Below are 22,080 nucleotides of genomic sequence, written 5' to 3'. Positions count from 1 at the left end.
GTGAAAAGCTATTTCGTCTGCCTGCAAAAATGAGCGCTGCAGTGGCTGACCCTGAATTAGATGCTTCCCAGACAAAGAAAAAAGAAAGGTTGATATTGCAGTTTTCTCGTGCACTGTTCGCAGGAAACGGGGAAACCAATAAGCACACCACAATACACACGAACGTAAAAGGGCGATGTGCCGGCGAGATAAGTTGCAGCTTTTCGCTAAAGCATATGGCTGCGGCACGCCCTCATTTAGATTTCTCAACTCCCTTGTTTGAAGAGTGGCAGCTTGGGCTAGTTGGTATGGCATGACGATAGTTTTAGCGCGAGAACAAAACGACGACACAGAGACGTGTCTTTCGTGTCCTTCTTGTCTCTGTGTCGTCATTTTGTTTTCGCGCTGTAACTATCGTCATCCCTTGTTAGGCCACCCTATAGCTTTGTCGTGGGCAGTTTCGGTCTTTTCAAGCACCTATTATTTATTTGTGCATTGCGTAGAGTGATGACTGAGGATAATTTCAGCATTTGTTTAAGCGCCGATAGGAAATGATTTAGTATCTTAATCCCGACACGAAATCGCTGCATCGCTGCTGACCGCATCAGCACGTTGTGGCGCTCGCCAGAACTATTGTTGGCGGAAATGACGATGGAGGCCTGTGATTGGATAAATGCAATGTTAAAAGTGATCGTGGTGTAGGATCCAAACTAGGTTACTAATGTGCTTCATTTTCTTCTGTGCTTTTTTATTGGACTTTAAACACGGCCGTAACAAAAATATCACTGTGACTACAAAGCACGACCAGACGCTGGCTGCATCAAAGATCTAATAACATTGGGCTAGTACACTATAGTTGGGCTGCCATTTCACCACTGGATTTTCGGCTTTCGAGGGTCAACTGCTCATATGACAGACCTATATCTTTTTATTCTTCTTGTGCCACGTTTGTTGCTGTGGCAACGATGACAACGTTACGTTGGAAAAAAAACAAGCAACAATAGTGTGCGAGCTTCTACCACGTGGGCGCTTCCAGCTCATTTCACTTAAGGTCCCTAGATGTGTTTTCTAGGGACCTTAATTTCACTGGGGGAGCCATCTGACATTATCGGGTGAGTTAAATGTGGTCAGGTGACTTCTAAAAAAGGATTTTCGAGGATAGGCATTTTTTTCTTGTATTTTGAATTTTCTAAAGCGAATAACTTAGGTCTGCGTGTTATCAGTCACTTCCATTCTCATTGCATTAGTTTGTCTGTACGTAAGTCTACACAACCCAGGAATAAAAAAAATGGGGGTTGAATAGCGTTGGAGGCGAATAGCATTGGAGCGAATAGGCGAATAGTTGGAGGTTGAATATAGCGTTTCTTTTTATACTTACCAGGTGCGTAACGTATGGCGCGAAGATGGCAACCACGACCGTGTTTTGGCAGAGCTCGCACATGACTGACGTGACGATCGAAATCACAATCTGCACATAGAGGGGCTTGGGCAGCGAGTGTTCGTGCACTTCGTCCCTCGCCAGCTGCTGCAGACCGGTTGTCTGCAAATTCCAATGCAATCGCAGTGTACTTAGTTATTGCTATTTTTATGAATTATGAGATGTCCTAGCACTTTTATTTACATTCAAAACAAAACGCGCCCGTCCGTCCATTATTCCTATCTATCTATCTATCTATCTATCTATCTATCTATCTATCTATCTATCTATCTATCTATCTATCTATCTATCTATCTATCTATCTATGTATCTATGTATGTATGTATGTATGTATGTATGTATGTATGTATGTATGTATGTATGTATGTATGTATGTATGTATGTATGTATGTATGTATGTATGCATGCATGTATGTATGTATGTATGCATGCATGTATGTATGTATGTATGTATGTATGTATGTATGTATGTATGTATGTATGTATGTATGTATGTATGTATGTATGTATGTATGTATGTATGTATGTATGTATGTATGTATGTATGTATGTATGTATGCGTACTCACTCGGAAGTAGGTGCTCAGCAGCACGCATGTGTTTGCGAGCAGCAGAGTGTACCAGGGCATGTCGTTGTTCAGCTCGGCCCACGTGAGCAGCCGGCGGCTGCTGTCGCATCGCGTCATCGACTCGGACGGGAATATAAACAGCATGATCGTGAAGCCAACCCAGAGGGCACTGTGCGTGCTGCGAGCGCAACGTCAGCCCAGATGAGAGTGGGAACTAACAATTGAGCTACGCCTTGACAACAACAACAACAACAACAACAACAACAACAACAACAACAACAACAACAACAACAACAACAACAACAACAACAACAACAACAACAACAACAACAACAACAACAACAACAACAACAACAACAACAACAACGACAACAACAACAACAACAACAACAACAACAACAACAACAACAAAGTGCGTGTGTTACTCGTTTGGGCGGGTCGTAACGTGCCACGTTCTATCTGAAAAAAAAAATATGACAAGCAAAAAGGGCGTCTTTTTGTCCTAAAACAATAATCGCCATATGTCTTGCTAGCATTCTCTTTCTTGAACTCAGCGCTCGCCACTTTCATATCAAGAATGCTATGTCACGCTAATAACAAACTAGTGTGTCGTTCGTGTTCTGGAAATGCGGTGGGTGCGGCAATAATGCGAGTAAATGCATGCAAGATAGCTCGTGATTATTGCTGCCCGTATACCCGTGTGCACGATTTTACAAAAGAATGGGTTGACGGTCCATCACTACCCCCTCACCCGTTTCGTAAAGTTCGACGAAAAGCTTCCAAATGAATGCAAAATTGAAAATAAATTGATGACGTGTCTTGAATTTAACAATGGTCCTCCGCTTTTGGGTGGCAAAGCTGGGAGGCGAGCAGTTTTTGAATGCAATATCAGAGGTCCTCGTTCGCCGTTATCGAGGGAGAAAAAAAAAGTCACAGTTTCGCCACTAGGGCGAATCAATGAATGCGACAGATATCACACGAAGAACAAGAAGACGCTCAATACTTTCAGCTCGGCGCCACTGCACAAAGAAGGACGCCCGAAAAAACAAAAAACGCGCATGTATGTACAGGACAAGTGTGAACTAATAACCGTATACTTTGTTACGTGTTTGCATTTCAGGAACGCGCTGAAAATGTCAGCTATGCAGTAGCTGACGCTGTTTGCTTTTTCTTTTTCTTTTAAACTGTGGCACGTGGAATGACCTCTTTGCGTCTCCTGCCACATGGTGGAGTGCTCTGCGTTTTTTTTTTTATTCTTCTACATCATGAATGGAACAGAAGCGGATTCAAGGGCAGTTTTCAATTTGAAAGAGAATGTAAGAGCGTTGGTAATAGAAAATGCGCTCGAGCTGTTCCGAGACATGCGTACCACGAGCGGTAAATGATGCACATGAATAGCTCGCCGTTACATCATCGGCACAAGCATGGCGAGTGGCTGCGTTGCCTTGCGCAGCGGGCTGCGGAGCGAGGGTCGTTTGTTCGAATCTCCGGCATGTTGCTTTAGAATGTCTTTCTACTGATTCATTTCTCTTTATGCCTTGTTTATATATAAGACCATATGCATCTCTTGGACATGACGGCGACGGCAAAAATCAGCCAAGGAAGTAAGGAAAATAGGAGGAAAAGAACGGCCGGGAGGTTAACCAGCCTATAGGCAGCCGGTTTGCTACCCTGCGCATGGTAGGGGGATGGGGGAGATGAAAGATAGAGAGATAAACAGAGCGCATTAGGCAGCACACGCGCGCACACCCTGTTTATGTTGTTATGCCTTGTTTATACATAAGCATATATGCATATCTGGGACATGACGGCGACGGCAAAAATGAGCCAAGAGTGTCCATATAAGCGGCAATAAAACCTATGTCGAATGGAGGGACAGGTTGCCACCACCGAGCCTATAATCTTTGATCATCGCGTCGTGCACCCTCACATGCGTACGGCTATGCTGCTGTAGGACAAAAGACGATCCATTTACTTGAAAAGGAAAAGAAACGCTTATACGACGAGGACAATGAAGAAGCGAAGCACGCGATGCGTTAACAAACAGAAATTTTATTGCAGCGAGGCAAAATACGGAAAAGCAATGCCTGCTATAGCACATGCCCAGTACATCGCCACCGGTCAACCCGATTTGTGCCCTCTCGTGTTCGTCCAGTTATAGAGCTGTTTCGTCGTTCAAAACTGGTACATATAAACCATGTCAATGAAAGACGCAAATTCATTAAAAAAGTTAGAAGGGTAAAACGTAAAAATGTAAACGTCAGACGCACATTTTGCCTCTCAGCAAAAAGATTGTTTAGCGCACCGTGTGTCGTTGCTTCCTTGTTCTCGTAGTAAACGTGTCATTTCTCATTCTCCTATTGGAGCATCAACTGGCCTAAAGTCGTTCACCGGTGCAGCTTATTTCTTTTTTACTAACATTGCTTAGAGTTTACATGACACATTAACGCTCTTTTCGGTCCTATGACTAAAAAAGTAATGAGTCATGACTTTTTTCTTACTTTTTAAAGGTAACTATGTAAAAACACGCGCCCTGTCCCCGCGTCACTCGATGTTTGCGATTATCGCCGTTACTCGTCTCTCTCCTTTCATGGTAAAGTGCTCTATTTTTTAAAGCTGCCGTAAATTTTGTTCATGGTGAGGAAAACTCGCAGGTTTCCTTATGCATTTGTCTCGGACGATTTGAAGGCGAAATCTACCTTCTTCTCAGTTCACGTATCAATTCACCATCTTTCCCGTTCACTTCCGAGGGCTTTTTGTGCCTAACGTGGTTTCCTCCAGGACAGCGGCGGCGCCAGGATGTTTTTTTTTGAGGGGGCACCGACGACAATATAGTTCCATTGGGAGGGGGGGGCAGGCAAGGAGGCACAGAATTTATGCGTTATGTTTTGATTATGCTTGTTCTTGTTGGAGCGAAGGGGTCTCGACACTTCGTGCTCCCCGCTAGCGCCGCCTCTGCTCCAGTATAGGAACCATTGCAAGCTTTCTGCGCCTCACATGTTTTTGCATTGCCTCCATGATCGGCGCACCTCTGTCCAAGTGATATAATGTGATGACGTCATCACGTTACATGAAGTTACACGACTTTGTCACGTGACGATTACTTTTTGCATAAGTCGTGTCATTGCCGCTGACGCGGCACGCTGATGGTCAAATATTTCTTTGCATTTCATGAGGAATCCAAGGCGCTCGCCATAAAAGGCCTCGCTTATTATCTTGCGACAGTCACAGCGGTCACAGGTAATGAAGATGCCGTGCGCATGATGCACCCAACCTCGAGAGGTTGGGTGTATCATTCTTGGTTTCGCCATACCTGTAGCTGGGTGTGCCGAAACAGAATTCTCGCAGAAACATGTACATGCATAAATCCATTGAAAGCCCTTATACTGGACTAATTATAACTTCATGCTATGCGGCTTTTACACGTGAGCCAGTGGTATCGACTTTAGATCCCCTGCCGAAGTATGGCTAGTTTTTATTATGATTGATATGTGGGGTTTAACGTCCCAAAACCACCATGTGATTATGAGAGACGCCGTAGTGGAGGGCTCCGGAAATTTAGGCCACCTGGGGTTCTTTAACATGCACCCAAATCTGAACACACGGGCCTACAACATTTCCGCCTCCATCGGAAATGCAGCCGCCGCAGCGGGGATTCGAAGTTTTTATTATGGGTGTTTTAAATACAGGAAAAACGTGACACACCGCAGGTCCCGGGATCAAATCCCGGCTGTGGCGGCTGCATTTCCGATGGAGGCTGAAATGTTGTAGGCCCGTGTACTCAGATTTGGGTGCACGTTAAAGAACCCCAGGTGGTCAAAATTTCCGGAGCCCTCCACTACGGCGTCTCTCATAATCAAGTAGTGGTTTTGGGACGTTAAACCCCACAAATGAAATCATCAAAAAACGTGACACACATTTGTACGACTGTCCCACAAGGAAAACTGGTCTTGTGGTTACGATGCTCCATGGCTGACCCTATGGTTGCGGAATGGAGTCTCGGCCGTGGGAGCCGCATTTTGATCTTGGGGAAATGCTACAGACGAATATGCTTAGATTTAGGTGCACACTTAAAACAACCGCAGGTTTTACAAATTTGCCAAGGCGAAAGTTCTAAACGCCTCATCAAACACGAAAATTGACCATCGGCGTCTCGCGGCGTCGGACGCAGCACAATGCAAGAAACCATAATCCCGCGATGAAGTCACCACATGACGTCGTCACTACGTAACATGTCGCAAAAATTTGGGACGTCATAATGACGTCACTAAACCAGGCATGATGCCGCACGACGTAACGCCACATGATACCGTCATCACATGACATCGTGGCTTGGATCACGGAGGCTACAGCACAACACGAGGGAAGGTGCCTCCAATCTTGGAGGCAGGTGAAAACCTTCACATCCTCTTAGGGGAGTCGAAAAGAGACCCGCGATTTTCTTAGGCCTCAACTATGGCATTTATAATAATTGAAAAAAAATGCGCTGCATTTGTTGAGGTGGACACTACAAGCTTGCATAGTGTCCACCTCATTTTGTGTCTCCTCCCTAACTCCGTTTTTGGCAGCAACACTAGCATAATTTTTTCAATCATGAAAATCAAATAGCCAAATACCTCGCTTGGCTCACGTTCATCATAATCATATTCTGGTTTGGGGACGTGAAATCCTATCTATTATTATAATATGCCGCGAAAATAACGCAATGAAAGTTCTCAGTAGCGCAGTTATCGCATCGGGTTTCGGCGGGTCAGTATTAGTGTTGAACTCGAGCCGAATGCACACTGCCGCAGACCCCGGACTTACAGGGCGACGCCGGAGCGCTTGCTGAGTTCGTGTGTGAACCTGGTGCCCAAGAAGAGAAGCGCATTCAGCAGGATGTAGTTCAAGAGTACGCCGCCTTCGTGCAGCCTGCAATGGGTGCGAAGTAAAGCATCCCTGCGTCAGACATGCCGGTGCTTCAAGAAATGTATTTGCGCAAGTCCTCACAAACCCGGTAAAGGCGATGATCGCCCGCTACCTTCAAGATCTTTCAGTGCCGGCAGACATCTAACGATAATGGTAGATATCGAATACGACTGTTTTAAAAACTGTTGCCGCATTGTTTTTGACGAAAAAGAATTGATTTTTTACCATCCTTCTGTATTACGTTTTGACAATGTTATTTGTTTGTTTGTTTACTTCTTTGTTTATAAATTTATCTTGTCAACGCCGTACGTAGCGAGGTGCACTGAAGAACTTTCACGTTATCGATCTTGTAGACTTGTGCTAAGAACAAGTTTTGTTTTTTTTTGGCCTTCAGCTTTACGAAATGCGTGGCTGCACCAAATGTTTCATGCCTATTAGGAAGAAGTCTGCGTCACTGCACCTCAGCGGTTCTGTTGATAGCATTCGTACCTTCCTCCCGTACTTACTTTAGCGGGCCCAACGCTTCAACTTGCTCGTTGATGGCCTTCTTTAGGTCTTCGTCGATATGCTCCCGGTATCTTGATGCCACCCTGTCATTCAGCGAGAGAGAGAGAGACAGAGAGAGAGAGAGTAAAGAAAAGGTGACGAAAAAGAAGATCAATAAACGCCTACCAATGACTCACTGTTCAATTGTCGATAGCTTGCCTCAAAAACCATAGAGTGTACCCTTCTTCAACGCTCATTTTTTAGTGGTACGTGTAACGAGTTACACAGTTGTATCTCTTCCAAGCACTAGCGGTTGAGAACTTCCAGTTTTTCTAATATTCAAACGACGTATTTCAAAAAACAACACTGACGGATACGAAATAGATAATTCTGGATCAAGTTAATCGAAGCAATACACTGCGGCGAACGAACGTCGACGTACGAGTGCCACTGCAAGACACCGAAGACACCGAAGTGATGACCCCCACCCCCCTCTTTTTCTTCGCTTTTTTTTCGCAACACGTATGAGAGGAAGAAAGAAAAAGAACAAAACTGCCGAGAGCGCTTATATATACCGCCTCTGCGCAATAGTAAAGCCGATATTGGGGGAATAAGTATGGTGATGTATCGAAGAGCATTATTTCGTACTGGTTCTGTTTGTCCTGGTTTCTCTCGTACTGGTTTCTTTTGTAATAGTCATGAGGTGGGATGTGAAGGACAATGGTGCTTATGTAGATGCTAATAGATTGGCCACTGATAAATGTGGCTGTCGCGCTAGGATGACCTCCCGTATGTCTCAACAGCCACCGTATGAACCACAATGCAAACTTTTCAGGATCAGAAAGCATATCGAAAAGAGTATCTGTTTATGTCGAAGTGACCATCTGTTTAATTTTATAAGCAAAAAAAAAAAGATTAGGAAGCGCAGCTGCAGTGTTAAAAGAAATATGTTTTCTTGGTGATTGCCTAGTGCTTCGACACTGTGCAGTTGGTATGGAAACAGCTGGTGTGATATCTGCGACAAGACACTGAATGACAGACTCACGTGTTGCCCAAAGCGAGGAAGTGAAGCACGGCCCACGTAGCTACGAGCAGCACGAAGCACAGAGGAAGGTGGAACAGGCACCAAGACAGCGGAGTGATGACTAACGGGCCATATTCACTGCAAGTGCAGCGTAAACATTTGCCTAAACGCTTACACCTCGCACGAACCATATCGTCAGTAGTCATCTTACAAACCACAATGATTTTATAGTAAAATGTGATCATAGATATGTAGTATATATAAGCTACGTTTGCACTTTAGGTGAAAGTCCCTCGTAAGTCCATTTCAAATGACTAATTGTTATCCACGTCCTTATGGATTGAAAGCTATAAGTTAGTACACAAAAGGTTGAAAAGGCTGTTGAGTAGCTGTCCGTAGGTGACGACGACGACGACGACGACGACGACGACGACAACAACAACAACAACAACAACAACAACAACAACAACAACAACAACAACAACAACAACAACAACAACAACAACAACAACAACAACAACAACAACAACAACAACAACAACAACAAAAACAACAACAACAACGACAACAACAACAACAACAACAACAACAACAACACGTTATACTTTCTATACGTATGCCAGAAGGCATTTTCTGAAAGAACGCGGTGCGTAACCGGAAGTTACCGTTGTTTACGGCATACGTTACACTCAACTCAGTGATGTAGCCAAGGAGGTAGTAATTAATCACGTGACCCGAGAGTAAGCCCAAACAACAACAACAACAACAACAACAACACGTTATACTTTTTATACGTATGCCAGAAGGCATTTTCTGAAAGAACGCGGTGCGTAACCGGAAGTTACCGTTGTTTACGGCATACGTTATACTCAACTCAGTGATGTAGCCAAGGAGGTTGTAATTAATCACGTGACCCGAGAGTAAGCCCAAACAACAACAACAACAACAACAACAACAACAACAACAACAACAACAACAACAGCAACAGCAACAACAACAACAACAACACGTTATACTTTCTATACGTATGCCAGAAGGCATTTTCTGAAAGAACGCGGTGCGTAACCGGAAGTTACCGTTGTTTACGGCATACGTTATACTCAACTCAGTGATGTAACCAAGGAGGTAGTAATTAATCACGTGACCCGAGAGTAAGCCCATCCCGCCTAGCGTCGCACAAAAGCCGACGCCAATCAAGGTGGTTTGCCGCATACGGTCCAATTTCCTGCGTGAAACGCCATGGAAATGTAAAAAAAAATACACAGAAATCGACTTGAACAACGATATGAACTTCACCCTTACGTGAATTCGTCAGCTAACTCTTCAGTAATAGGAATGTTGTCTGCAAAAAGGCAAATTGAAAAATAAAAATAAATACGGAAAGCAAAGCACCTTTCTTTAGGTTAGACATAATAGTAGTAATATTACAGTCAGATTGATGCGTATTCTGTACAAACGACGCCTTATATACTGCACATTAAATGCGGTAACGTACTGTTTTCCCATTAGTGAGCTTCCTTGCCACCTTACACGTTTAACATAGCGGAGATAGGAGGTTTACCAAACGAGATCACGAACTCCGCAGCTTTCTTTACCCCCACCTCTGCTTGTCACCTTTACATCCGCATTAGACCAACGCAAACCCAGTACTTCCGCAATAACATTGCAACTACTGACAGCTTACGGTACCTAATGCGAATCGAATAACCCTTCTATCAGGTACCATGAGAGTGTGGTGCCGTAAAAAGTCTTCCTTTCCGTTTTTAATGTGTCTGTTTTTAGCGTAATGTTCTGTCTAATATCCCTACACAGTTCACTCTGTAGATGTTAATAGCGTGAACACATATTATTTTGTTAATCACCATGTGAATGTTTTCAAGTCACAGAAAGACGAATCTACTTCTCAAAGGTCTTCGAAAAGGACTTACACAAAGTTTCGAAATTTCGTAATGAAACAAATAGGAAGCTAGATCTGTGTCCCATCGTTCCAATTCCAATAAACATTTTTTTATCTATTACTAATCTTCTACGAGTGTTGATGTCATTCATGACTGTTCGTTCTTTCAGCTGTTAACTACTTATATCCTGAAGTCACTGACAGACCTTTGTTGTGCCACTGAAAGAGGCATGGGTAGCAAATTTTGTTTGCAGGGAGGGGGGGGGGGCACCATCTTGATCTGAAGTGGGCGTCGGGCAGGAAGATGTCTTCGAGTGTCATTTCGAACTGTGTATGCCACGCCAAATTTTTTTTCGGGGGGGGGGGGGGGTCCCTGGCGACTCCACCAGCCACTGGCACTTATTGATCCTGTAATTTTCTACCCCTGTAGACAGGATACCTTACCTTCTCCGCTGTTGCTCGACGTCATGTTCAGCTCCCGGAAGGAAGAGTCTTGCGTCATGCGTATGTAAGTGTTTCGCTGTATGATGCCGAACGTATCGTTGACCACGGACACCGTGGTCATCGTGGCTATAGCGTTGTCCACCCAGAAGGAGATGGCCATGGAGACAGCCATCAGGGTGAATATGCCGAGCTCGATGCCGTAGGCCATGTGTCGCAGCGACCAGAGGGCGAGCCGGTGGCACAGGCCGCTCGTCGTCATGGCCGCCGTGTAGGCCAACTGCCCGAAGCAGGTGAAGAACAGCTCCTGTGCACCGAAGACGCAAAAGAAGACAGGGACCTGTAGGTAAGAATGCTATAGGAAAAGGTCATTAGGTGGATATTCATTGTCTCTCATTGCGCTGGCGCATTAATAAAATTTCATCATCATCATCATCATCATCATCATCATCATCATCATGTCTACGCCCACTGAAGTGGAAAGACCTCTTTCATGATCCGCCAGTCAACGTGGTCTTATACGTGCTTTTCGTTGCCACGTTATCCCTGTGAAGTTTTGTTCATGACTGAATAGCATTTCAGCAGTGCCGTTTAACGGTATGGTCATGGTCTGCACGCAGAGAACGTTCCTGCCCCGTAAGTAGCTAGTTCTGTGCGGCATGACGGGATCAAAGTGGTTAATAGAGGTCTCGCCGACTAAAAAAAAGTGGTGGGAAAGTTAAGACTGTACGGTACTACCGTAATTACCATACGATAAACCGGTGCTTTGCCGATGACAATGCATTGCTGAGTAACTCAGGGGACGAATCGCAATTCATGATTATAGAGTTAGACAAGGAGAGCAGAAAATAGGTATTAAAATTAATCTGCAGAAAACGAAAGTAATGTACAACCTCCGATGAAAACAGCGCTTCGAGATAGGTAATGGTGCACTTGAAGGTGTAAAAGACTATGCCTACTTAAGACAGGTAATAACCTTGGAGCCGAACCACGAGAATGAAGTAACTAGAAGAATAAGAATGGGGTGGAGCACATTTGGCAAGCACTCTCAAATCATGACAGGTAGATTGTCACTATCCCTCAAAATGAAGGTATATAGCAGCTGCATCTTGCTGGTACTTAGCTACGGAGCAGAAACGTGGAGACTTACAGAGGGTTCAGCTTAAATTGAGGACGAAGCAGCGAGCAGTGGAAAGGAAAATGGTAGGTGTAACCTTAAGAGACAAGAAGAGAGCAGAGCGGATTAGGGAACAAACCAGGGTTAAGGATATCATAGTTGAAATCAAAAAGAGGAAATAGACATGGGCCGGGCACGTAGCACGTAGACAGGATAACCGCTGGTTATTAAGGGTAACTAACTGGATTCCTAAGAAGGCAAGTGAGTTAGGGGGAGACAGGAGGTTAGGTTGGCAGATGAGATTAAGAAGTTTGCGGGTATAAACTGACAGCAGCAAGCACAGGACCGAGTTGACTGGCGGAACATGGGATAGGAATTTGTCCTGCAGTAGACGTAGTCAGGCTGATGATGATGATGATGATCATGAAAACGGCGCTGCTAAGACACCCAGATTACGCACCCCCAAAAAACTAGAACTGGCAATACACTATTAAAAGTGCACGTGGCCGGGTGTACTAAACAAACACAATACGTTTATAAAAATACATGTAAGCTAAATGAAAAATAGGAAAAAAGCACTACCAGCATTGATGCTCGGACGCAGAAATGCACACACTATGTCGGTCGCACTAATATCATAAATTGGCTGCACAAGCTGAGAAACACGCACACAAAAAAAGAAATCCTGCTTGGGGAGTATAAGGTGGTGGTTCAATAAGCTTAGGTTTAAGATGAACACTGTACAACGAAGCATCGAACCAATTTAAGGTGCTTCTAGAGGTATGTTTTTTGTGTGTGTCTGTAAATGTTGCAGTTACACGAGTTAAATCTTGAAACACAAAATTAACGTTCAAGTTTCATATTTGAATTTTGAGCCGAATTAGCAGCCCGGACATAGAACCGTTCCAGGCCAATTTTCACGGCGGTTATCTTATATGTTGTATCTTGGCCGCAGAAACTTTCAGAAAGTTCGCTTTTTAGCTCTTTTAGAATATAACGCAGCCTATGGTTACCGCAGAAGAAAATGAGTGATCTCAGCAGATGCAATTGGGGCCGGTGTCGTCACACGTGCACCGAGTTACCGCACGAAAGGCAATGTCGTAACATGTCATTATGTACAACTAGTTTTCTCTTATGCCAAGCTTGTTTTGATGGTCAGAAGTAACTGTACAATTTGTGCAGAACGGTAATCTACAGACATGACTAAGATAATACTTGTTTTATTAGTTGCAGAAATGTGGCAAACATCGCTTGGCTTGGATTGCACGTTTTCACAAGAACTATCAAGTTAAAGTCAGCGACCATCTGCTCGATAGCACGTTTAATCTCGCAGGGAATAACTTGATGCGACGAACGTTGGAGGTTCACGTGGGAGCGTACCGTGAAATATTTGTTGCAGACTTCGGACATGGTGTCTATCTCGAGCAACGGTAGATACACGAACGGCAGAAAGCTGGCGACGCCTGGGTGCACGGTGCCGAACAGCAGCTGCTCGTACGTCACTATCAGCACGTACAGACAGCGTAGACTCTGCAGAAGATCCCACAAAGAAAAGTGAATACACAGAACTAGAAGTATGCGGGTACCTTGCAGTGAATTGGAACATCGTTCGCGCCTATACGTGCTTTGAGACTTGTCGTAACACATGCATTGCCATTACTGCGCGATTGCTGCGGAACCAAGTGCGAAAAAAAAATAATTTTGTGGTGAACTTACCAAAGAGGAACCTTACAGAAGAACGCATGTAGTTTTCCAATTTATTACAGTAAGAGCGGATATGCTGCATTAGGCGTCATTAGACAACATATAGCCACAATTAGCCAACAGTCAGCTACCATAAGAGTGATGTCATGCCAATCAGTTGAACATACTGAGCCGACACTACGCATTTATTTAATAAACTACTGTATAATGTATAATTCGTCTTTGTATAATTTTGTATGATATTTCTCAATGATGTTGATATGTGGGGTTTAACGTCCCGAAACCACCATATGGTTACGAGAGACGCCGTGTAGAGAGCTCCGGAAATTTAGATCACCTGTTTTTTTTTCACGCTCTACAAAATCTGAGCACACGGGCCTACAGGATTTTCGCCTCCATCGAAAATGCAGCCGCCGCAGCCGAGATTCGACCCCGCAACCTGCGGGTCAGCAACCGAGTACCTTAGCCACCAGAACACCGTGTGTGTGTGTGTGTGGGGGGGTGATGTTTTTATATTTTCACTTTACATCACTAGTGACATACTTTTTTTTGTCCACTTGAAGCACGGAATTTCTTTTTGCCATTCTAACCCACAGACTGTATTTCAAACACCATTATGCTCCCCACACATATACACACATATAGTACTTCGTCTCACCTTGTCGCCGACTTTGATGAGCGGCACGCAGAAGAGCGGCGCAGAATAGCCGATCACCATGCGGAATATATATGTGGACCGCTTGAACCAGCGGACGTAGTAGGGATCCAACGCCTCCCCCATGGTCTCGCTGAGGTGAAAAGATGAATGCAGGACATACATTAGACTCTTGCTATTCCATAAGGCTTTTACGCCGAAAGGAAATGCGCAAACTGTAGCTAACTGCATGTGTCTCATCTAACCTCTTATCGGATGTTTTAAAAATTTTTTCTTAGTAAAAGCTACCAGTCCGTCTAAATCAGTGCGCGCGAAGAGACTAAGTTTCGCAGCAGACCCCCCCTCCCCCTTTCTTTCTCGTCAGTGCGCACGTGTATGATCGCCAGCTACTTTATTACTAAGCGCAAACTTCGACACACTTGATAGGAGTGCTGGAAGGCGAAAACACCTAAGTTAGAATACAAACCAACGTCACCTAGCGTAACGTACATGCTATTGCATGCCTGTCCTAAATAAGGCCTCGTTGCGTCATCGAGTTCTTTTGTCGCCTGCCCAGGATGTTTACTGAATTATTTCACAGCTTCGCGCACAAACTCACCATACGGTGTCGAGATGGACGAACTAGAAGTGAATGCCAGTACAGCAGGTACAAGTCGACTATGGTATCTGGCCTACGGTGGAGCGCACGAGAGCCAGGACGGTAACAGGGCTTCGAATGCGTGGCGGCACGAGACACAATGGAACGTGACTGGATGATGATGATCTGCTCAAGATGTGGCACGAGCCCGTATGCGAAAAAATGAGAGCTGCTGCTGTTGATGATGGTGATGATGCTGGTTACCCTGCATTGCTGTTCTGAATGAGAGAGAGACAGAGAGAGAGAATTTATTGAGTAAAGCTTGTGAGTGAAGGTGGGAGGGTCCCTTATTCCACGAACCCTCTGGCCTGGACAGCCCGCCGGGCTCGAGCGACGAGTTGACGCTAGTCGACCAGGTCCGGCTGGGAGATCGCAGCCTTCCACGCTTCACTGAGGAGGTCTTGGTCCACATCTGGTGCTGCTGCTTGTAGACTTGGAACGCTTAGTAGGAGGGGTGCCCGAGTGACCGCCACATTGCAGTGAGGACAGATGTAGTTATGCAATGTTGGCCTCATATGATGCAATAGTATGCCGTATGTGAATGTGTTGCTTTGAAGGCGCCTGTAGTCGGGCCTCCGTCTCTTGTAAGTTTTTGATGTGGCGGAGAATAAATAAAATTTCTGAATGAATAAATATTCTGAATGAATAAAGTTTCTTTGAAGTCCGGCAGAGTCCTTTGGGCGAGGTGGGGGAAGAGGGGATTAACCCCTGTCCCTTCCCACCCTCCATCGATGATGATGGCAGTGCTGTTCTATAGGAATTTATTTGTTAACTTGTAGCCTCAAGACTGTCCTCTTGGGGATTGGCCAAGAAAGCGTATTGAAACCTATGGATGATAACTACAGTAATGCTAAACGAAAAAAATAGAGAGAAAAAATTAAATGAATTAACCATTACATTAAAGAAAATTTCAAATGTTTCTTTTTTCATGGTATCTACTGCTTTCTCCTTTCCTCCTTTCTATCTATACTTATCTATCCTCTATCTCTATGTACATCTATCCTCTATCTCCCCTTTCCAATCCACTTGCTTTTTGCTGGCGACGTCGTGACTGCACCATCTTTTTCTATCATTCCACCCGTTTTTTCTTATCGAGAAGCAAACCAGTAGCTTTTCTTCTCGGTTGCAGGAAATGCTGCGTCCCACCCGGCCGCTCAATGGGCAATCGGGTCAGTCCCCAAAAGATCGAAGAACCCGAAGGAGGTCGAGGTCACACTGAACGCGGAGCTTAGAGACGTAATCAGAACCACTCTCCTGCCGAGAAACATGCATCCGGAACACATTGTCAGCAAGCGAAAAGCGAGAGCGAAAGCTTTATTGAAAGAAATCGAACAGGTAGGACAACCGGCGGCCATCGTGGACGCAACCTAGGTAAAAGGCCAAGAGGTCTATACGGCTGTGGTGGTAGACAGCCAGGGAGAAGTACGGGACGCCCTGACTATACTCACTAAGGACTCCACGGTGGCGGAACAAGCCGCGATTGCTTTGGCTATTAGGAACAGAAAATGGTCATACATTTATAACGACTCCAAAGCAGCAATTACGAGCTTCGACAAGGGCTATGTCGCTGGGACTGTGGTTACACTTATGAACAAAGTCAATCCTATTGATACTCAAATACGATGGTTTCCTGCGCATATGGGACAAGTGTATGAAACTCGGGCCAACCTCAACGAGGTGCATGACGAATGACCTGGCACGAGGACTCGTTTGCTTTGCCGGTCAGACCCGACCCGACGCGCACTACCATTTCGGGGACTATAAAGATAATTTAATCACATACATCGACATCACAGAATATCACTTGGGGCGTAGGCAATTCCCACTGCCGCACGCAAAATTGAACAGGGCTCAGGCAGTCACGCTACGTTTACTGCAAACCGGAACTTACCCCACTCCATATTATCTACATAAACTTCATTCTGACAGTGAAATTCAAGACAAGTGTGACGCGTGCGATGGCATCACTGGGATCAGACACATGCTGGCGGGCTGTCCCGCGACTCTCGCCGACCCCGAAGAACAATGGCTTTACTGGCAGACGATGGTGCGAAGCGCGTCTTATCAAGATCAACTAAAAGCAGTCCAGAAGGTCCACGATGACGCCACAATGCTCGGCCTGACGGTACCGACGTGGACGCGGCCCGCCTCGGTCTGAAAAGACCGGGCTTCAGGACACTAATAGTTTTGCGAATGAATGAATGAACGGGCCGCTATTCAAGGCGCAAAGTACTTTTCTGTGCAATGGCCCGATTCGTCGTCACAAGTGCGAAAGCATTGATCTCACCTTTTTCTGCCTGTCACAGAGTGGATTACGAGATTGGCTCCAGCAACGCCCCCACGTTACCGGAACTGATCACAGAAGCCACGTTTATGATTGGACAATTCAGTCCCTTCATTTGTTCCCCTCCACCCCGTAGAAATGGTGTTAAAATGTTATCCGAAAGATTCCCTCAAAGTTACTGCACTGCATCCACCTCATTTTCTTCTCCCTCTATATATTTAAATAACCAGTCCCTTCAGTTTTTTTCTTCCGACTAACCTCCTTGCGTTTTCCTTATTTTATTTTATCGCTCTTCATCCATAAAAGCCCCGCCGCGGTGGTCTAGCGGCTAAGGTACTCGGCTGCTTACCCGCATATCGCGGAATTGAATCCCGGCTACGGCGGCTGCATTTCCGACGGAGGCGGACATGTTGTAGGCCCGTGTGCTCAGATCTGGGTGCCCGTTAAAGAACCCCAGGTGGCCGAAATTTCCGGAGCCCTCCACTACGGCGTATCTCATAATCATATGGTGGTTTTAGGACGTTAAACCTCACATATTAATCAATCAACCATTCACAAAGGCCGCATCGCCGTGGTATACATCAACTACACATGAACCCGCATATAGAATGCATTCTTGCATCCCACACTTTCTTCTTGTGCGAGTCGCGCATGCGCGCAATCTTTATCGAAACACTAGCCCGAATTGTGGACGTGTGTCGTTGGCAGCGTCGGTGAAAATCGTCGGGGCACCGGTGTCAGCCGGCAGAGGTATGCGCCCGTGTTCGAGGGGCGAGCGCGTGCCGTTGTCGTCCGTGGCGTACCAATGGCGCAACGCGCGCATCAGCGCCAGCGAGCGCCGGTTGCTCCTCGCCGTGGTTACGGCCAGCGCGACCGCTGCGCCCACTACCATGGTGACGATCGCCATCACGCTCAGCGATGTCCACAGCGTTTGATGGCGCCACGCTGCTTGCTGGAGGCTCCGCATGGCACTGGAACGAGCACCGGCCTGCAGGTTGAAGGGGAGCCGCCGAGGGTTAGGCGGTTATAATGATTGTTGGGGTTTCATGAGTCAAAGCTGCTATGCGGCTATGGGAAACGTTGTAGTGAAGGGTGTTGATTATTTCTTTAGTGCGCTAAGGCGCGAGTCTGTGCGTGGACACACACAAAAAAGATGAAAAACAACGACAGCGTTCACCAGGAACACTATGGCAGTAATTATATAGTCTCTGCCGCAAATATTTTCTTTAACTCTCAACCGGTGTGGTTTATTTTACAGAGGGATTCTGGAATGTTGACCTCCTGGGGTTCTTTGATGTGCACCTAAACATAGGCGTATACACGGGCCTCTAGCTTTTCCCCTCTACCGAAATTCGACCAACGCGGCAAAGATCGAACTCCATGACTTTCGGGTCAGCCACAGAACACCGTATAAACTCGGTGGCCTCACAGTGTTTCTTACTTTCTAAGTCGACACCTGGACTGCGTATTATAGTAACAAAATATTGGTCCGGTCGGAAATCTGAAGGCAAGCACAGTGACAGATTTCCGGGACGAGGTTCCTAACAACTGCATGGTGTCGAAACTCAATGCCTAGACAAGGCTAGAGATTTTCACATACCCCTCCGAACACCATCTCAAATTTCGCATCTCCTTTTCGACAACAACAAAACAGCTATTTCACCGCACCCCAACACTCCTCTTCCAGGGCCCAGATCGAAATTCTGGATAAATTCGTGGTCGTGGCTTCTTGCGAATAACGGCCACAAATCTTAAAAGCTGTGCTATTTTGTGCTGCAAGCACCGCGTCGAATTCGGGAGCAGTAAACAAATAAGGACCGCCAAGGTATGCTACACCGAGAAGAGATGCGGTGCTAACGACAACTACCCGCGCGAAAGACAAAGCCATATCTGGAGCACTGTGAGAAATAACACGTGGCTGACAGACCGTATACGTGGCATAATTCAGAAAAGCGCGTCCACAATGAGCTCGGTTATTATCTTGCCTGTAGACTGCCACTCGAGTGCGTGGACACCAGGACGATGCGAGGCTTCTTTCGTGACAGCACGGGGGACGCCAGTGGGCTTCTGCTCGCGTCCCAGCCTGAGGAGAAACGCGGGTCCTCGAAGCCACCCCGCAGGGCTCGGACGTGCGCCGCCATGTCCTGAGGAATCGAGCGCAGTATAAAAATTACTTCCAGAGCGCACTCAATCGGCGAATCAAGAGTTGATGGAAAAATATTCCCCGCCTCCATGTGGTCGCGTAAACTGGCAAGCGTGTGTAAAAGGTTGAACATCCTAGTTGTGTTCTCCGAATGATCTACAGACTGCAGTATAGCTCACTCTTGTCGTAAGCAAAAGGCATTAAATCAAAGCTGTTCAAGCTTAAATAGACAAATGATTTTGCTGACAGCCCTATATGCATAAGATGCACAATGTCTCCGCATGCTGACTGTCATAATAACACCACCTGTAGACGCTTGAGCACGTTGGTGAAACAGTGGAAACAGCACAGTGCATTGGAAAATTGGAACAAAGGAAAGCGATACACGCGCTGCGCTGTGTGCCTGTCGTCCTTCTTTGCACCCGTTTCGCCCTTCTTGACCATTTACTTTACCATTTATGAAACTGCACGATGTCGATGAAGATACCAGTTGTGCGACTCAGTCGGTTTTTCCGGCGGATTTAACGTGGTTATTTCTCTCCTTTTGTTTTATCAGCAGTACAGAGGCGCACACGTTCCGATCGACTATGCGGGAAGACCTATCTTTAGGCAGTTTGTAGTGAAAGCGTGGAAGTGCCAGCGAAACTAATTCTATCAAAATACATTGATTGATGATTGATTTGTGCGGTTTAACGTCCCAAAACCACTATTTGATTATGAGAGACGTCGTAGTGGAGGGCTCCGGAAATTTTGACCACCTGTATCAAAATACATTATCACGACCGCGACGACTAAACGAGAAAACATGCTTCACAACGATCACTGGAATCAACCACGAGTGTGCAGACCGCATGAAATACGCAGTTGATCACGCACTGGCTTGACCAAAATAAAACTTAATTAGAAGTTTGACGCACAGAGCAGAAATGTGTTAAGGTACGATAAGAAAAATAGGAAGCTCTCAGCCTGCACTATAATCTTCGTTATTCCTTTATTTCTTAGACCGATAGAAAGGTCTGCCACGTTTTGCGTAGGCAGTAACACTCAGCCACGTTTCGTCACTGCGTTCATTTAATGCAGTGACATATGATAACATTTTGAACAGAATGTTAGCGAAAGTCGCTATTTGAAAGAAGGCCTTTTAAATATCGCGTGAATTAGTAATTCAATAACGGAATTTGGCATTAGGGCATTAGGATTAGAGAAACATACTGATGCCAATCTTACGAAAGACTAAAGTCTGGACACCGATTCATATTTGAGATTTTGCTCTGTGTATGTTTCAAGACACGAAGATCGCATAGATGCCTCACGAAAAAAAGAAATGTGAGTGGGCAATTTTGGGACACTACTAAACCATCTCCTGCGTGTGTGTGTCTGCGCGTGTGTGGGCGTGTGTGTGTGTTTACGTGTGTGAGTGAGGACTAGCCGCAAGCAAAAAAAGGTCCTCGAACCGCAAGCCTGCGTCTGAGACCCATGCTCTATGAGCTTTGCACGTCGTCGGATGATGCGTGGGATACCTCGGGACTGCTGTCGCGCAGGTCGACGTCATCGAAGGGGCTACGGTCTCCGTCGTCGTAGTCTTCGTCGTCGTCGCCATGTCCTCTGCCGTCGACCAGTACGGGACAGCCTTTGTCCAGCGAGCAGGCGGCCAGCGCGGACGTCTCGGCCATCTGCGCGTCGTCGGTGGCAGCCGCGGTCGCTCTTTCCACGAATTCATGACCCCTTCCACGTGTCACCCGTCCGACCAGGCTGGCCGTCTCCATCCTGCTCTGCTCTACTTCTACGCCCATGGCTTGGCCCATCACTGCGTTATCTATCCTTACGCCCTTGCTAGAACGAGGTCACCGTGATGCAAGAGGCGTTGGTCTCGAGCTCTATAGATGATGACGACGACACCGATGATGATGGTGATGCTCCTACGATGAACACTCGGCCAATCCCCTGCATTGGGTAAGAGCCACGAAAAGAGGACACCAACAAGAAAAAGATTTGCGCCTATTCACTCAGGGGTACTGGCCAGGACAAAGGTGGATCATACTGTTGTAAAATTTCTGAAATTTCCCAAATTTTAGGCTACTAAGTAAACCATGCTGCCCCAGCTCTCACAGGATCCCCAGCTCTCGCAGGATGTTTCTACCAGAACGCGTGGTGGAGAACCTGGCGAATTGTGCCCTCTCCTGTGCCTTTGCAATTTCTTCCAGCGTTTTGTGCTTGCCGAGACGAAACAGTCTGTCAGAGCTTCTGTACTTTGGAAGCCCGAGAGCTCTCTTGATAGCCTTTCTGATTAACGTGTTGAGCTTATCACGCTCTGACTTCTGCCAGTTGTGCATGGCTGCAACGTAGGTGAAATTACACATCACAGAAGCGTGCACCAACCTTACGTGGTTATCTTATCCAAATCCCTGTTGTTTGTGGCAACCCTTCTTCTCACTTTAACCGGTAATTTAACGAAATACATACCAACCAGCGGTATCAATTTCTCTTGCAATAATGACGTAGTGCAGATATTTTCAGATCAGACATATGTAAATATAGGTTCGCTAATGGGATACCGCCACGTAGCGATGCACAGTGGCCAGCTCATGTCCGCTGCCACGGAGCGTCGCGCTTTGAATAGAAAGAGCGACACCTGCAGTTTGAAACGGGCCAATTCTGAGCATGCGCCAATGGTGTGCCTGCCTTGCAGTGTCTGTCCTTACTTATTGCCGCGGCCGCGATAACTGCTTTCACCACTATAGGCACTGTAAAATCTATAGCTCTGAACCCCCCCCCCCCCCAAAAAAAAAAATAGAGTGC

The 22,080-nt window shown here is 46.0% G+C and overlaps 1 protein-coding gene across 1 annotated transcript; it reads right to left on the bottom strand.

Annotated features, from left to right (window-relative positions):
* Positions 1-1,222: 1,222 nt before the first annotated feature.
* On the bottom strand, positions 1,223-21,121 carry LOC142817214 (Na(+)/dicarboxylate cotransporter 3-like). Its single transcript, XM_075894271.1, has 14 exons — positions 20,802-21,121; positions 19,124-19,282; positions 17,942-18,126; positions 14,221-14,350; positions 13,239-13,388; positions 10,745-11,048; positions 9,706-9,745; positions 9,497-9,628; positions 8,425-8,541; positions 7,400-7,483; positions 6,792-6,896; positions 1,986-2,163; positions 1,358-1,519; positions 1,223-1,243 (listed from the first exon to the last, which is right to left on the bottom strand). Exons 1-14 carry the CDS (start codon positions 21,084-21,086, stop codon positions 1,223-1,225), a joined length of 2,052 nt encoding a protein of 683 aa, XP_075750386.1. The 5' UTR covers positions 21,087-21,121.
* Positions 21,122-22,080: the final 959 nt, after the last annotated feature.

This window comes from Rhipicephalus microplus, chromosome 5 (assembly GCF_043290135.1).
Source record: "Rhipicephalus microplus isolate Deutch F79 chromosome 5, USDA_Rmic, whole genome shotgun sequence".
NCBI lineage: Eukaryota > Metazoa > Arthropoda > Arachnida > Ixodida > Ixodidae > Rhipicephalus > Rhipicephalus microplus.
Note: the sequence above shows the minus strand (reverse complement) of the source record. Positions and strands in the feature narration are given on the sequence as shown.

Bases quoted from the DNA above. Each gene is read 5' to 3' on its own strand.
- LOC142817214 (XM_075894271.1), bottom strand. From the start codon at position 21,086: ATGGGCCAAGCCATGGGCGTAGAAGTAGAGCAGAGCAGGATGGAGACG. The intron at 11,049-13,238 runs GTACGCTCCCAC...TTCGGTGCACAG, and splicing joins TCTGCAACAAATATTTCACG to GAGCTGTTCTTCACCTGCTT. The intron at 8,542-9,496 runs GTATGCCGTAAA...CTGCACTTGCAG, and splicing joins ATCACTGAGTTGAGTATAAC to TGAATATGGCCCGTTAGTCA.